The sequence below is a fragment of the Vombatus ursinus genome, unplaced genomic scaffold (assembly GCF_900497805.2).
Source record: "Vombatus ursinus unplaced genomic scaffold, bare-nosed wombat genome assembly UNPS02014818.1, whole genome shotgun sequence".
NCBI lineage: Eukaryota > Metazoa > Chordata > Mammalia > Diprotodontia > Vombatidae > Vombatus > Vombatus ursinus.
Genome location: NW_020954596.1, coordinates 15,942,745 through 15,959,095, shown reverse-complemented (window position 1 = coordinate 15,959,095; position 16,351 = coordinate 15,942,745). Strand labels below are relative to the sequence as shown.

General features: G+C 40.5%; 1 protein-coding gene across 6 annotated transcripts in view; it reads right to left on the bottom strand.

The window, feature by feature from the left end:
- PPP2R2C (protein phosphatase 2 regulatory subunit Bgamma) overlaps positions 1 to 16,351 on the bottom strand; it is a 413,824-nt gene that overhangs the window by 161,254 nt on the left and 236,219 nt on the right. For 3 of the 6 annotated variants that reach the window (XM_027836657.1, XM_027836658.1, XM_027836656.1), the window contains exon 2: positions 15,358 to 15,509. The exons of the other annotated variants lie outside the window; for them this stretch is intronic. In XM_027836657.1, coding sequence (XP_027692458.1) covers positions 15,358 to 15,406 — 49 coding nt within the window. In that variant the 5' untranslated portion in view covers positions 15,407 to 15,509. The remainder of the gene's footprint in view (positions 1 to 15,357; positions 15,510 to 16,351) is intronic. 6 annotated transcript variants of the gene reach the window in all.

The window sequence follows — 16,351 nt, the reverse complement described above, 5'->3', positions numbered from 1 at the left end:
ACAAAATAGCAGCAACTGAGGCAGAAGGCCCTTACAAATGGAATGACCAAGTCTCTACCTCCTCTCTAAACCCTCCTTCTCTGTGTTCTCATCCAGGCTGTCTTAAAAACATCCTTCCGTTTCCCCTGAAAAGCTCTCTGCTCACAGACCCCCTACCAGAATGCACATAAGACCACATATGTGCAATAAGTGTTAAGATTACTTTTGCATCTTTTTGCTATATTTAATTTCATTTTTAATAAAAATCTATTTTCTCTTTTCTATCCTCCCCTGTAGGAAAAAAAAACAACAATGTAAAACAAAAAAATAAAAAAGGAAAACCAAACCCTTGTAAGCATCCTCTCTCTGGAATCCAATTTTCCTTCATCTGTTTGCAATAGTTATAAGTCTTCATTATCATTCTTTTCCAAAGTCTTTGCTTGTCTAGCAGTACTCCCTCATTTGACCGGGTCAGTACACTGTCATCCCAGATAAACAGTATTCAATTTCTAGATTGTTGCCACATTTCCTATCAAAGAATGGTTGGAGAGGGAGTGGGGAAAAAGTCCATACAGTTTCCTTCAAGTCACTAGCTCTGTTAATGGGCTTTATATATCCTTGGGCCTAAATGATTTTTGACCAAGCCTACCTCATTCACACCTAGCCACTGTAATAGGATAGTCAAGGAAAAAGGATACACTTTGCAAAGGGGAATAATAGATGGGCTTTAAGAAGTCTGCTGGGGCAGGGGGAGGGGCAGGGAGGAGAAGCCCTGGGCTTTAGTGGAATCAAAACTGACAGGTTAAGATAATTTAATGAGTGGTCTACAACAAAATAACTTCGTTTACATGGGGTTTAAGGTTTGCAAAACATTTTCTCCATATGAACCCCATGAAGTAAATAGTCTAAAAAAATTGCCAAATAGATGAAGGATAAGGATCCCCCAAAGTAAAAACTTTCTCCACTGACACCATAGAGACCTATCTATGAATAAGTAAATCTTAGAGAAGAGTCTGGAGCACACAGAGCTGAAATGACTTTCCAGGGCGTTGTAGGGGAGGCCAAGGCTAAAACAAGGTAGAGATTTTGAGGCTAGGCCATCTTAACTCCAAGTCCAAATATGCTGCCATATTTGCCTATAGACCTGGACCCAACTCATTTTCTATCTGGAGAGACAGAGCATTAAGAAGGCAGTAAGAAGAGAAGAAGAGAAAGAGAAAGAGAGGGAACAAAAGGTGAGATAGTAAAGAATGAAGGAGGGAGGAAGGGAGAAGGAAGGGAAAGGAGGGAAGAGGAAGAAGGGATGAAAGAGAAGAAGGAAAAGAGAGGGAAGAGAAAAAGGAGAGAAGGGAGGAAAGAAGGAAAGAAGGAAGGAAGGAGGGAAGGAAAGAGCGAGAGACGGATAGAGGGAGGGAAGGAAGGAAGAAAGGAAGGAAGGAAGGAGGGAGGGAAGGAAGGAAGGAGGGAGGGAGGGAAGGAGGGATCTGTAGGTTGTCCATTCAGCTGCCTTCAATTTCCAACATTTCCATCCCCATTTTAGTGGCCTACTCTAAGTCACAGGTCTACAGAGTGTTGGAGCTAGAACTCAAGCCCGTCTTTAACTCCAAGTTCAGAAGCTCTTTCCCCCTCTCTTTTGAACACTTGCCAGGGACTCCTATCCTACTCTCTAGGGAACCAAGACTCTGAGAAAGGAGCTAATGGGACAGTTCCTCAGGGGGCTTCCTTGTTTATGTTCCTTGGGCCAGGGCTGGCTTACAGGCTCCCTCTACGCTCCCTGAGGTCTCAGGAGAACAAGATCTGTTCCACAGTAAACACATTTCTCCCACTGAGGCTGAATAAGAGCCATTCCCCTCCTCTCCTCCTCCCCTCCTCCCCTCCTCCCCGCAGATAATTCTTCAAACAGGCTGCAAAGAATCTTCCCACCACAGAGCATCCTAGCCAGGAGAAACTCTCATAGTACCAAGTAGACGCATTTACCCGAGGCCAAAAAATGTTTGATATTTGTCCCAAGCCCATTATCCTCGTGGCTATAAGGTATCAGGGCTGGCCATCCTTTTTTTTTTTTTCAAACTAAAATCACTCTAGTTCATCTGTATGTTCATTCTCTCCACCACACTATCTGTCTCTCTCACACGCAGGAAAATGTTAACATTTTTGTATTATTTATTAAAGTAGAGTGCCATTTTGCTTTTCCCCCCAGACCTGTGATTTCATTAGGGTAAGGAAATCTCAGCAAGGAAACTCCCTCTTCCAAAACATCTCTGCAATGGCTTAGTGACTCAGGGTCTGAAAGCGTTACCTGGTCCTGGATCCCTGAGAAGTGAAATGATTTGCCCGGGGCCACACAGAGGTCAGATCTGAACCGGACCATCCTGCTTCCAGGGCCAACCTTCATCTGCTACAGCAGCCTACTTCTTGGTAGTATGATAGCACACAGTTAAACAGTACTTTAAAGTTATAAACAGAATCAAGTGCATCTCATTCGATCCTCTAAGTAACTCAGCAACAGTAGATAAATGAAGTATTATTATCACATCATAGAGACAAAGAAACCAAGGTCCAGGGAAGTGGACAGGCCAATGCTTGTAGGTATAACCTATGCTCATCAGCCCTGGACAACAACAGACAATGTTACTGCATCCTGCAACATTTTCTCTTATTAGAATTCATTCTGGTAATTAAATTACACTTAAAAGTGAATGCATTAGGGCAGCTAGGTGGTGCAGTGGATAGAGCACCAGCCCTGAAGTCAGGAGGACCTGAGTTCAAATTGGGCCTCAGACCAAACACTTGACACTTACTAGCTATGTGACCCTGGGCAAGTCACTTAACCCCAATTGCCTTAAAAAAAGGGAAAAAAAAAGTAAATGCATTAACTGTATAAGGAAAAAGAATATCAGCACCTCCCAACTCATGTATTGTAAAGGGAGATCACTGGATTTAGAATCAAGGGATGTGGGTATATAATTGATATACTGCTTGCCTTCTCAAGGGTGGAGAAGGAGGGAGAGAATGTGGAACTCAAACTTTAAAAAAAAAGTGAATGTTAAAAATTTAACTGTAATTGGGAAATACTTAACAAAATAAATTAAAATATATTAGAATAAAAAAAAATTAAAGGATATCAGTTTGAATCCTAGCTCCAGGGCAGACAGTTGGTACAGCAGAAAGAGTACCTGACTTGGAATCAGAGGACCTGGGTTCAAATCATGACTCGGCTACTTATGTCTGTGTGACCTCAGGTAAATCACAGCTTCTTTAGGCTTTAATTTCTCAATCTGTAAAACGAGGGTGTTTGAATCGATGGCCTCAAAGTTCCTGTCCAGCTTAAAACTTCTGATTCACTAATCATCAGCTGTATGACTTTGGGCACGCTTTCTTACACTGGGCCTCGATTTCCTCGTTGGTAAAATAAGGGAGTGGGACTATGATCCTGAGACCTACACAGGTCATTTCTAAGAAGACACATGTTGAAATGGAAGCACATTAGGTACAGGACCAAAATCTGCCCCCTTGTAGCCCCTTGTTATTAAAAACTAGGACTTCTGCCAAGACATTTCATCTTTCAGGGCCACATTTCTTCATTTATAAAATAGGGATGATAATATCTGTACTACTCTCCTCAGAGGGTTATTATAGGGTCACCTGAGATAACGTAAACAAGGACTATTCAATCGACAGAGATTCACTACTATTAGTAAGTGATTTCTGCAAGTTTGGGTCTTGAGGCTTTGAAACTTAGTAAGATGAAGTGGCACATTCACAGGCCGCTGTTCAGAAAGGCATCTGTCATTAGGCAATAGAATCTGACTTCCTTAGAAAGTATGTCAATGTTGCAATCCATCAGGCTAGTTATTCAACGAGGTGTTGGCTCCAGGGTCAACTCCAGGGAAGAGGGCTGGCTACGCGGCATCTCCCTTCAGTGTTCTGAGAAGGGGTATGTTCATGGACATTGCTAGCTACTCAGTACCTCAGTGAATGAGAGGCACTCAAGCAAACACACAATGTGGTGGGCTGGGCTATCCATGTGAAAGGCCTTCTCAGTCTCTCTCAATGCCTAGCGGACGCCTCTCAAACCATGTATTACTGAGTTAAAGTCATCAACCCCATCCCCTTTATTAACCAATCATTGGAGTATTATCATAGCACAAAGACACCTAATAAATGCTTGTTGACTGACTGAGTGAATAATCTATCATCACAGAATTAGGACTAGAAGGGAAGTTAGAGATCATATAGCGCCATCTTCTACCTGAAGCTATCATTTAGCCCTCACTTCTGGACATCCATTGATGGGGATCTTTCTAATACCCGAGGCTTACCAATACCCGATTCTTAAGAAACTGTTCATTATGTCAAGTCAAAATGCATCACCCTGGAAATTTCACCCATTGGTACCAGTTCTGTACTTTAACATAAGCCAGGCAGAACGAATCTAATCCTTCTTCCATATCACAGCTGTCCAACTGTTTGATGATAATTTCCTTCAAAACTCAGTTCAGGCAGAGAAACTTTTCCTGACAACTACCACCATCACCTTACCAGAGTGTAGAGCCTTCCTCTTCCCAAATTATTTTGTATATACTTGGAGATATATGTCCTCTATCCTTCTATGGAATGTAAGCTCCTGGAGGGTAGGGACTATTTCCTTTTTTTAAATCCTCAATGCCTAGTACAGTGCGTGGCACTGTTTAGTCATTTTTCAATTGTGTCTGTCTCTTCATGACTCCATTTTGGCATTTTCTTGACAAAGATACTAGAGTGGTTTGCCATTTCCTCCTCCAGCTCATTTTACAGATAAGGAAACTGAGGTAAACAGGGTTAAGTGACTTGCCCAGGGTCACATAGCTAGTAAGTATCTGAGGCTGGATTTGAACTCAGGAAGATGAGTCTTCTTGACTCCAGATCCCACACTCTATTCACTTTGCCACCTAGCTGCCCCATCATAAGCACTTAATAAATGCTTGTTGGTTTGTTGAAAATGTCCCCTTATCTTCTCTTCTTCAAGCTAAACATTCCCAATTTCTTCAATGGATCTTTTTATGACAAGATCTCTCATCCTTCCATCATCCTTGTCACCCTCCTTCGGATTTGCTCCAGCTGGTCAATAGTCCTCTTAAAATCTTGCACCAATAACTGAACCAAACCAGTTGGAAAATACACCAGTTCCACCCCGGTAGTAGTGCCATCTCCCTCATTCTAGACTCTACACCTCCTTTACTTAATACAGTTGAAGATGACCTTAGATTTTTTTTGACTATATATCTACATTTCTGGTTCATGTTGAATTTGTAGTCCACTAAAATTTCCAGATGTTTTTTCATATTAACTCTTCTTTCTCCCTTTCCTTCTGCACACTTTATTGTATAATTAATTTTTATAAAATTTAGGACTTTACATTTATCCCTAATAAATTAGGCAGCTAGGTGATGCAGTGAAAGAGCTCTGAAAATGGAATCAAATCCAGCCTCAGACTAGCTGTGTGACCCTGGGCAAGTCACTTAACCTCTGTCTGCCTTAGTTTCCTCATCTATAAAGTGATAATAATAGCAGCACCTGCCTCCCAGGGTTGTTAAGAGGATAAATTAAAATATTTGTGAAGGGCTTTGAAAACCTTGAAGTGTCATATAAATTCTACTTGTTATTGTTAATAATAATATGTATGAGAAATTTAATAATAATAAATAAATTTCACCTTAATTTACAAGCAGTTTTCTGAAGGTCCTACTGTGTTAACCTGAGGCGCACATGAAATATGGACCGCATTGTAAGTTTATGAGACTTTCTTGAAAAGTCTAAAAATATTTTAATAATAAACCAATCATGAGTCATTAACAAAACGACAGGTTAGTAAAAGGTCATCTAAAAGGGTAAGATCCATTAGCACATGTTTTATTGAACAAACGAGTCCATTAAAGCACAGTACTTTCCCATTTAATGCCATATCAGGTTGCTTTTTCAGTCCAGTTGTGAGATATTAGTTAGATGCTACTGGCTGGTCTTTGGTTGAGTGAGTTAAGCAGGTAAAGCATTTTGTCAACCTGAAAGCACTATATTAATATTAGTGATTATTGTCATCAATTATCATCATTATCATCTAAACTGATTATTCTCTGGATCCCCAGAATAAAAGCTAGCATATGCTCAGCATGGCTCAAATTCACGCTCACATGAAGGGAAAGATATCCTCAATAACTTTTCATTGTCCTTTCCAACCCCTAACATTTTGCTGGCAAATGTTTTGTCCAGTAGCCTAAGTAATCAAATTGCTTCTTGTCATTTCATGATAATGCATATAAACATTATACAATCAGAAAATTTTATAGTTGGAAAGGATCATTTATTCCAGCCCCTGGCTTGGTGAATCTCCACTATGATATTCCTGATAAACAATCTTTTACAAGTAATGGGAAGCTGACAATTTGTAAAGCAAATCTTTCCCTTTTTGAATAGCTCTAATTGCTAAGAAGTTCTTCCTTATGCTCGTGTGACACCTGCGTCCCCGAAATGTCACTTCATAAAGGCCAGTTCTTCCCCATGAAGCCAAGCAATGCAAATCTAGACCCTCTTTCCACATCCTCGAGACTGCAACCTGGGCACACTAAATCTTCAGACATCCACAGAGAAGAGGGGACCAGAACACAACTCTGAAAGTCATCTTGTTCATTCCCTTGCTTCTGGGAAAGCTTATCCAACCACGTTTTATTCTTAAAGTCCATTGTTCTACTATTTGAAGCATGACTCAGAAAAGAAAAAAAAAATAGATCCTGCCCCCTTTCTCTGGATCAATGCCAAATGTGATCAAAATGAAATATTGATCATCCCTGGCAAGCACATTAAAAGCTCGCTACAGAAAATTCCCCGAGGGCCTTCCTATCTTAATGTCAGTGTACACTGAGCAAGAGAATGCCATACTAACATTAATGGTACATCATCAAGTCTGCCTAACATTTTATGAAAACTTGAAGCTTTTAATGCATCAATGTGTTTTCATTGTTTTTCTTTGCTCTCAAGTATTTATGTTGAGGACAAGGATCCCATCTTCTGTAAACTCTTCACCTCACAAACACAATGTTCCCCACATAATTTCTGCTAGTGAGTTGGTGCCTGGCACATAGTTAAGTACTTAATAAAAGCATGTTGAAATGAACAATGATGATGAACTATCTTACCTCCTTGTAGACTTTAAGTCCCCTGGAGGCAGGGGGATTCATGGCTAGATTTGATGTGAACTTGCCATCCCGCTAGTCTAAATTAGCTGTGTGACCTTTGAGGAGGGTTACTTAATCTCTCTGGGCCTCTCTTAGTCATCTATAAAATAAGTTTAATGATCCTTTTCCCAAGCACCATTTGGAGAGTTGTTGGAAGGATGAAATGACATATAAGAAATTATCATACTTTGAGAAGTTACGGGGATGACGCGCCACCACCAGATGATAGTCATTATAAAGTGTTTGTAAACTTGAGTAGGTCACTGGGCTTCAATTTTCTCATCTGCAGGCTGAAAATAATAATAATACTGCCTACCTCATAGGGTAGTTATGAAGGACAAACGAGTTAAAGAGTAGAAGTTTGTTAAAAAGTTAAAAGAAGCGTACAAACATAAGGTAAAGTTACTATGAATTTATTATAACTCATACAAAAAGTGTCTATTCACTGTTGCCATGAAATCAAGGGTGATATTCAAAACCCTCCACAACTTAACATCACATTAATCTTTCCAATGCCAGTCAGTCCACAAACATTTATTAAGCACCTATCATATGTCAAGCACTTCACTAAGCACTAGGGATACAAAGAAAGGCAAAAGACAGTCCCTACTCTCAAAGAGCTCATAGTCTAATGGGTTGACACCATTCAAACAATTGTGAAAATACAAGATATATAAATTGGAGATTATCGGCAGAGTAAAGACACCAAATACTTTATGCTCCTGCCAGAGTAGATGACTCTCTGTCCCTACCCAGTACTTTGAGGCATCTGGGCTATCCTGTAGATAATTCTTAATACTACTGGAATTCTTTACCAGGTTCTTTGGAATTTTTACCCATATTTTAAAGCTCAAATCAAATACAACTTTTTCAAAGAAGTCTCCCCAACTCATTCAGTCAGCATATCTCACACTATTTACTTGGCTTTCCATCTCTCTGATATACTTACTATGTGATACTTTGTATCACATAACAAGCATTTACAAAGCGACCACTACACACCAGGTGCCAGGAAGACCAAGATAAAAATGAAACGATCCTTTTCCTTACATAGTGCTGAGGCAGACTTCATCTAAATAAAAGGCAAAATCCAAGGTAGCCCTAGGGATAATGCACCAGTAGCTTGAGGGACCAGGAAAGACATCTTGAAGAAGGGGATGCTTGAGCTGAGTCATGATTGGGGAAAATCCAGAAGAAAAACACAGAGAAAGGCCAAGGAGTGACATGTGTGAGGAAGAGTTAGCAGGCTACCTCGGCTATATCCAAAAGTGCACAGAGGTAAGAGGTAAGGACCTTTGGTGAGGTCCAAAGGAAAGAGGCCTATCTAGAGATGGAGACTCACAAAGAAAAATGCTTTGTCTGAAAGTCTGGCAAATTGTACAGAGTATTTTAGACAATGCTCAAAAACTGTGGAAAGCTAGAACCAAGTCACCACTTGGCAATTTCTAGAACAGGGTGGCAAGTAGAAGTCACCTCTATCCCACAGGGAACTTAAAGCCCATTCAGTACACCCCCACCCCCTTATTTTATTGAGAAACTGAATCTGAGTGAGGACAAATGACTTAACCAGGGGAACAGAAGAACTAGGCAATAAACCTAAGTCTTTAGACTTTATGTCCAAGGTACGCTGCATTATGTTGCCTACAAAAGTTAAGTTACAGCAGAATGAGGTCTCCACACTTATCAAACATACAAACCCTTGGCCAGATGCATAAGCATGTGGTTTTGGTTTTTGGATATAATTTTATATTTTCTTTAACACTACCATCCTGGAATACCAGGAAACCTTGGTAACCCTCTAAGACTCCAACTTAAAAATGAGCTGCTGAAATGCTGAGATGCATCACTGGAGGCAGTTTCCTGAGTTCTTTATGTCAATGAAGTCACTTGTCAAGACACCCCCACACCTCCCCCCAAAATGCATGATCATCCTAACAGCTCACCTCTCTGGCATTTTGTAGCCTATAAAGTGCCTTTCTCACAACATCTCTATAATACAAGTAGAACAACTGTCATTATTCTGTTTTTGTAGATGAAGAAATATAGGTTCAGATGGGAAATGTGTCTGGTCCAAGGGCAATAAATAGTTATAAAGTGTCAGAACTGGGTCTTCTAACTAAAACTGGTACTTTAGTCGATGCTCTCTCTCTTGATGCGTACATCAGTAGATATGACCCCATTTCCTCCCTTGCACTTATCACAACAGCACCAATCAATCAACAAGTACTTAGTAAGCACTGACTAAGTGCCAGGAGCTGACCATTGACAAAAGCCCTTTAATTCAATTGAATAAAGTTGAATGAAGTATTTCCAATTGTGTAAAGCACTGTGCTCATGACTACAGATACAAAGCTAAATATGACACAGGCCCTGGTGTCAGGGAGCTTATAATCTACTGGAAAGGTAAGTACATAAATACCTAAGATAAAAGGGAAAGAGAGATCAGTACCCAGAAAGTAAGGTGCTATGAGAAACTGGAAGAGGGGAAAAATGGCACCCAGAGACTTCTGCAAGGACTGGGACTTAATCTCCATGGAGTAAGGGAGAACAGAAATCACATTTATTGAAATGTTTACTATATAACTATTTCATTGATAAATGGACTAATACGTAAGTCCTTTTTCTGGTTTTTCTTTGCCTTTTAACAAATTTTGTTCAGTTGTTTTTCTCTGACTCTTTGTGACCCCATTTGGGATTTTCTTGGCAAAGATACTGGGGTGATTTGCCATTTTCTTCTCCAGCTCATTTTATAAATGAGAAAACTGAGGTAAACAGGGTTAAGTAACTTGCCCATGGTTACATAGCTAAGTAAGTGTCTCAGGTCAGGTTTAAATTTGGGAAGAGGAATCGTCCTAACTCCAGGTCTGGCACTCTATCCACTGTACCACCTAGCTGCCCCTTTTAACAAATAGCTTTAAAAACAAATATAAGCCATGAGTTTGTATAAATGGGATTTAAAGCTGGAAGAAGCCTTAGCCATCATCTAGTTCAATCTCTTTCATTTTACAGATAAGGAAAATGAGGATGAGGAAGAGGAATTGGCTTTCAGAAGTAATATCAAAGCTGAGACTTGGGCACAGGTCCTGTGATTCATAATTCAATGCTTGCTCCACTATCTCATTCTAACTACTTCCCAAAAATAAATTACAGAGTCTACATTTCAAAAGAAGAATTAAAGTTTGTCCTCAGAATTTCTTAGGTGAATTCAACACTGAAGGCTTTTCCCAACACATCAAGATAAGGCAGGAAGAAACACTGTATAGAGCAGGCAGTGATGTAGAGGAAAGACATCTTGATCTGGATTCCGAGGAAGATCCAGCAACTAGAACTCTGATTCTGCAACTTACTAGCTCTGGGCCTCAGTTCCCTCATTCATAAAATAAGGGGGCTGAGAGCCTCCAATGTCCTTTCTAACTCTAAAGACTATCATGATGCTAGAAATGCATCTTAAAGAGATTCTTCTTTCCTTGGCTCTGATTTGAGCACGAATGTAGCAGCTGCCCAGGAGATGGGTCACAAGTCAGTTGCTATGGCACCACAAATACTTGGAGCCAATCAGCTTCCTTCCTCTATGACTCAGCACAAGGTACCAACTGAGCATCCCAGTCAGCAGCACAGCTGTTAGTGAGGCAGCTACTTTTGATTAGAATGCCTCTGGTAGTCTTCTGAATACATACTACCTACCCCCAGAGAGCTGGGGAAAGTCCCAATTCATCAAAATAAAAACTACAGTGTTTTTTTGAGAGGTGGGGGGGGAACAGAGGGAGCAGGAAGACTGGTGGGGAAGTAGTTTCATCACGAATTTTTTTGGAAACCAGAATCCCAATAGGGCACTTTGCAGACCAGCCTCATCATGGACCTGAAGGGTACATCAATTTTCTTTCAAGTTTTTTGTCCCCATAAAAGGTTTGGTCTGCATGGTTCCAGATGCATGAATCAATGATATTCTCTCACCATGGCAGCATAAACCAACTTCTGGCCTGTGCCATGAACTCAGAACCTATCTTTAATGCAGCAAGAAAAGTCACAGCCATTCAGAGAATAAGAGAGCTAGAAGGAACCTCAAAGGTTACCTACCCCAACCTCTACACTTTACAGTGGAAGAAATTGGACCTCAGAGCAGGAAAGTGACTGGTCAGAAGTCAAAAAGCTGGCAGGTGGAAAAGCCAAGACAGCTACCCTTTCCTAGAGCATCTAACATTTCACACAACAACCCCATGAGGTAGGTAGCACCTGTGTTACCAAAGGTCAAGTCACTTAATGGCAATAGTAGGATTTCAAACCAGGTTTCATGACTCTGAGACAGGTACTCACAATAGCCACAGACTCTTAAGTTCTAAAAGATTAGGGGGTATTTCAAGATTCATAACACTTTTACTTAAGGGGAAGATAACATGTGCATAAAAAAGAAGGTACTTGACAGGACCCAAGTTAATTAGCTCTCATTCTCTCTCTCTCTCTCTCTCTCTCTCTCTCTCTCTCTCTCTCTCTCTCCACACACACACACACACACACACACACATGAATATATATGCATTATATATGTGTGTTTATATATATATGTGTGTGTGTGTGTGTGTATATACATATGTATATATTTCTAACCATGATGATATCAGCAAATTAAAACCAGAGTCTTTACTGAGTAAACCTGTCCTGATCATAGAGGTTCTGTCTTTATTCCATCTTATCTGCTGATCATATCATGGTGCCAAGAACAAGCCTTGTCTGTTTTCCAAAGACCAGACTAAGTATGGTCAGGTTTTTCACCAGCAGACTGGCCATTTTGTGTTGAATGATCTGACCACAGCAACTCATTAAACAAGAACAACTGCCTTCCCTCTGTTGATTATTTTCTACGTATTCTGTATACAGTTTGATTGTACACAGTTGCTGGCATGTTGTCTCCTCCATTAGATGGTGAACTCCTTGAGGGCAGAGATTGTGTTTTGTCCTTTTTTGTATCCTCAGCATTTATCATGATACATAGCACATACTTCAGTCAATTTGGCACATTTCTCATCTCCATTCCCTCCCTTTCTCCCCAGTGCCATCACCCCAGTATAGACTTTCATGACCCCTGCTAGAATAGCCTGCTTCTAAGGTCTTCCCACTCCCCTCTCCACTTCATTCCTCATCCACTCCCCCAAAATCTTGTTATCACACTGATCTGGTCATATCACTCCCCTGCTCAAAAAACTTTGTTTTCCATCTCCTACTCACTCAAAAAAAAAAACAAAAACAAATTTCTCAGTTGGGCATTCAAGGCTCCTCTCTGTTCTGATGCCTCACTACTGTCCCTGACTTCTCTCATCTCCAAGCATTCTACACCCCAGTCAAACTGGACTGTTTGCTTCTAAACATAGTCCATGTTTTCCCATCTCTGAGGCATTTCTCACCTTCTCTTATGCCTCCAATGGCCTTTTCCACCCTAATCCCACCTAATGTAATTATATATTTGTATGTGTATGTGTATATGTATATGAGCATATGAGTATATGTGTATATATGTATATATGTGTACATGTGTATATACATATACATAATATATTATAACAGTAATTATATATTCTTTGAGGGCCAACTCAAATGCCATGTCTTCCAGCAATCTTTCTTTAACTCCCACAATGAAAAACAATCTTTCCTCCCTAAGACTTCACATAACATTTTGTTTGCACCTTTATTATGCGCTTATCATGTCCCACTTCATACTGCATATGTCTGTGCATCCCTGATAGGCTATAAGTTCCACATGAGTGCAGTTACTATGCCTTATGTATGGGGATGTTCTGGAGCTGCCTCAGACTGACTTCTGAGAGCCAATTGTTAAAGTTTCAGTGTGAGCATTTACACCTTGGAAACTGGCTTGAAATTGGAGCTTGATTTATGTTTTGTTGATTTCAAGACTTAAGAAAGTGATGGATTAAACTTAAAAGTATATTGTACATCTATTTTTTGTTTTGTTTTTTCCTGGAGACCCAGTTGTTCCCAGCGTGTTGCTGCTTATATTTCTTTGTACTTTTGCTAGCACCTACCACAGTATTGTGTTCACAGTAGATAATACATATTTATTGAATTAAATTAGAGTCGTGTATGAATTGAGAGGAACCAAACAAGGGCCCTTGCCTGAAAGCTCTCTAGCCTATACTGTCTAAAAAATCCACCATTAAAGAGTCATTCCTTTGGGTCTCAAAGACTTTCCATTCTTCAAAGGTCCCTTGTTAAATCACAGCAACCCTTGGCTAACACCATAAGTAGATATTAGCAAATACTTCATCAAGGATTGGTTAAAAATCAGCTAAGAATGAGACCCGATGAGAAGGGAAGAGGGAAGGATAAGTGCTTAAGAGGGCAGGGGTGCTAGGACTGAAGAGGAAGATATTGAAATGAAGTCAAAAGCCAAACTTGATTTCTCCCCTTTCTCATCCCAGCCTTGTCTGGTTCCATACTTCCAAGAACAGACTTGTGGGGTGGTGGGTTGGAAGAAGAAGCTGGAGCAGTGAGTTGCAGGAGGTGATTTACAGTCTTCAGCAGCTGCTTTCTGAAACCCCGGAGGGTCTCTCTGCTGTGGGGCTAAAGTCAGCTGGCTGCTGTGCCAGGCTCTGCCTCTTCTCCCTGCGATTGCCCTCTAAGTCACAAGGAGGGGGAAGGACTCCAAAAAGACACTTTTCAGCAATGGAGCCTGAGATCAGACCTTGCCACAGGTAAATTACCCTTAGTGAGCTCCAAGACCCAAATCAGGTTACCAGCTCACTCCTTTTACCCACAATTCAATTCAGTTCAGTTCAACTGAACAAATACCTGTTAAGTACCTACTAGGTTGTAAGACATCGTCTCTGTCTCTGCCTCTGTCTCTGTGAGTGTCTCATTGTTGCTTTATCTCTCTCTCTCCTTTCCTTGAACACTAAGAGTGAAATCCAAACACTCACAATTCACTGGCACCAAAACCAAGAAGTTCTTCAATTTCATTTGCTTTCCTCTTGTGTCAGTTACCTTGGCTCCAACAGAGGGAACCTAAAAACATTCTTCATTCTGGCTCTTGCCAAAGAAGTCCCAATGTCCAGCCCCACCTTCACAAAAACAGAAGCCTGAAATTCTGATTTACACAGCACCTCTTGTGACTAGAATATCCACCTCCTGCTCAAGGTCAGATACTGAGAAATTCATTCTCTTTCTGAGTGATTGATACATTTCAATTGCTTATTTTAATAAATGTCTAAAGCATTCACAAATGGACAGAGAATAAGTAGCATACCCTTCCTCCCCTCCCCAAGTCTCTACTCTCCTCCCAAGATACTCAAGACAGGACATTCCCATAAAAAGAATGTAAGTTCCTGAAGGGACAGGACTGCTTTGTTTTTGTCTTGATATTTTCAGAGCTCAGAGAAGCAGCTATGGTATAATGGATAGACTGTTCAATGCTTGACCCCCTGGGTTTCCACATCCCCTTAATGCCAGACATGATCCTGTAACAATGTCCTATCCTTAAACAGGACATAAGGACCCACAAAAGCAGCATCGGGTCAAGAAAACAATGGCCATGAATATGAAAAAAAGGACTTCAGGAAACCACCCAAAGTAACCTGCTACACATCCTTCAGACAACACAGAACTAGCACCAGAAAGCATCAATAGTCTCATGACATGCTGAGACTAATGTGAAAAGTAAAGCAAGCACCAGTGTGGAGAAGCTTTAGGTCCAGCTACTAGGATATCTACTTTGACATGAACCCAGCAGTCTCAACTAGGAAATCATCAACAAAGGGAGAGCTACAGAAGGGGCTTTGAATGGAGGTGTGGGGATGGGGAAGTAGAGGTGGGGGGAGAGATCAAAGTCTAATTCAAAATCCATCTTTATTTTAAATACATGATTTGGGATACTTCCACAAAATAACCCATGGATTTAATCACTCGCATTCATGATAAGAAACAAGATCAAAGTCATACTAAAATGCACGGATCATGTGGTTATCAGCATGTGGGTCTGTTCATTAAACACTTTTATTCGGTAACTTGTATTCTAAATTAACGAGATACAAGCAGGGCTTTGGCCACCTCTTGTGCACCATTTCCTCCTTTTAAAGCTCCAGAGGTTCAGTCTCCACGAAGACTCCCTGAAACCACTCAGCCAAGGGGTGAAAGACAAGTGATAGTCAGGCACCCTTACCTCCAACCCCATCTTCAGAGTCAACTTCATAGATGCTTTCACCTTCCATATTCTCCACGAGAGCCAGGTAAGGTGTGAAATTTCCCGGTGATGACCTGTTCAGGCTCCAGAAGAAAGTTGAATCCACCCACTCTGCATCCAGCAAGTAGTATCTTTCAAACAAAATGTGAAAACAAAGCCATTGGATAATTTCGGCCAAACATGGGAAAAATTCCCACCACCCCCACCAAAAAGAAGAAAAAATGGTCAGGGAATTTCGGCATTAATCAGTTCTCTACTTGATGACCAATATCTTTGACTTGAGCATCCTTTGATGGTTTCAGGACATGGATGGGTATTGGCAACGGAGAAAGAATTCCACCGTGGTTTATAGGCATATTCCATCACCTATTGGCGAAGATTCCGGAATGAATTGTAATAGACAATCAAAGATCACAATGTCTCTAGAACACACAGATAGACAGATGGAAAGATAAAAACAGGGGGAACCTGAGAGAGTAAATCCAATGTCCCTCTCCAATAACTCTCCTGAATTGAGCGGGACATGTTCCTATAAGTGTTCTGGGATGGATCATAAAGGGCAATCCATGTTTGTAACCTCCTTATCCAGGATTTTTGGCTTTGCTTAATGTTGGGGGTCATTCTCTTGGCATGTAGGCAGTTTTCAGGAGGCCCTGTACTTGAATGAGAAGTTTCCTCACTCAGAGGTAGGAAAAAAATCTTGCAGTAAGTGAAGTTGGCTGGATAAAAGGGAGTTTAGGTGAGTTGAAGATCTTCAAGGATGGTTTCATGAAGATGTACATTTGTCTCAAGGGCCAGTGGGGTTTTTTAAGGTGTGGTGTTTTTTTCCTAGACTGAAAAAAAAAAAAGTAATCTGTGATAAATGCAAAAAAAAAGAAAGAAAAGAAAAGAAAAGAAAAGAAAAGAAAAGAAAAGAAAAGAAAAGAAAAGAAAAGAAAAGAAAAGAAAAGAAAAGAAAAGAAAAGAAAAGAAA